At 60.8% G+C, this 209-nt stretch overlaps 1 protein-coding gene across 1 annotated transcript in view; it reads left to right on the top strand.

Moving 5' to 3' along the window:
• Positions 1-209, top strand: part of REN (renin) — a 4175-nt gene that overhangs the window by 725 nt on the left and 3241 nt on the right. The window contains exon 2 of the mRNA XM_010018755.1: positions 123-206. Coding sequence (XP_010017057.1) covers positions 123-206 — 84 coding nt within the window. The remainder of the gene's footprint in view (positions 1-122; positions 207-209) is intronic.

Genomic DNA, 209 nt, shown 5'->3' with positions numbered 1-209 from the left:
GCACCCCAGCGCAGCCCCCAGTCCCACCCGCAGTGTGTTTGCTGCTGGGGCTCGGGGCTGTGTGAGCCTTCTCTCATTCTGAGCTGGGTCCTCAGTGATGCTCCACATTGTGCCTCTTCCAGACCCAGTATTTTGGTGAGATCAGCATTGGGACCCCCGCGCAGACCTTCAAGGTGGTCTTTGACACGGGCTCGGCCAATCTGTGGGTG

Source organism: Nestor notabilis, unplaced genomic scaffold, assembly GCF_000696875.1.
Source record: "Nestor notabilis isolate BGI_N333 unplaced genomic scaffold, ASM69687v1 scaffold20387, whole genome shotgun sequence".
NCBI classification, from domain to species: Eukaryota; Metazoa; Chordata; class Aves; order Psittaciformes; family Psittacidae; genus Nestor; species Nestor notabilis.
This window is presented reverse-complemented; position numbering and strand designations above follow the sequence as displayed.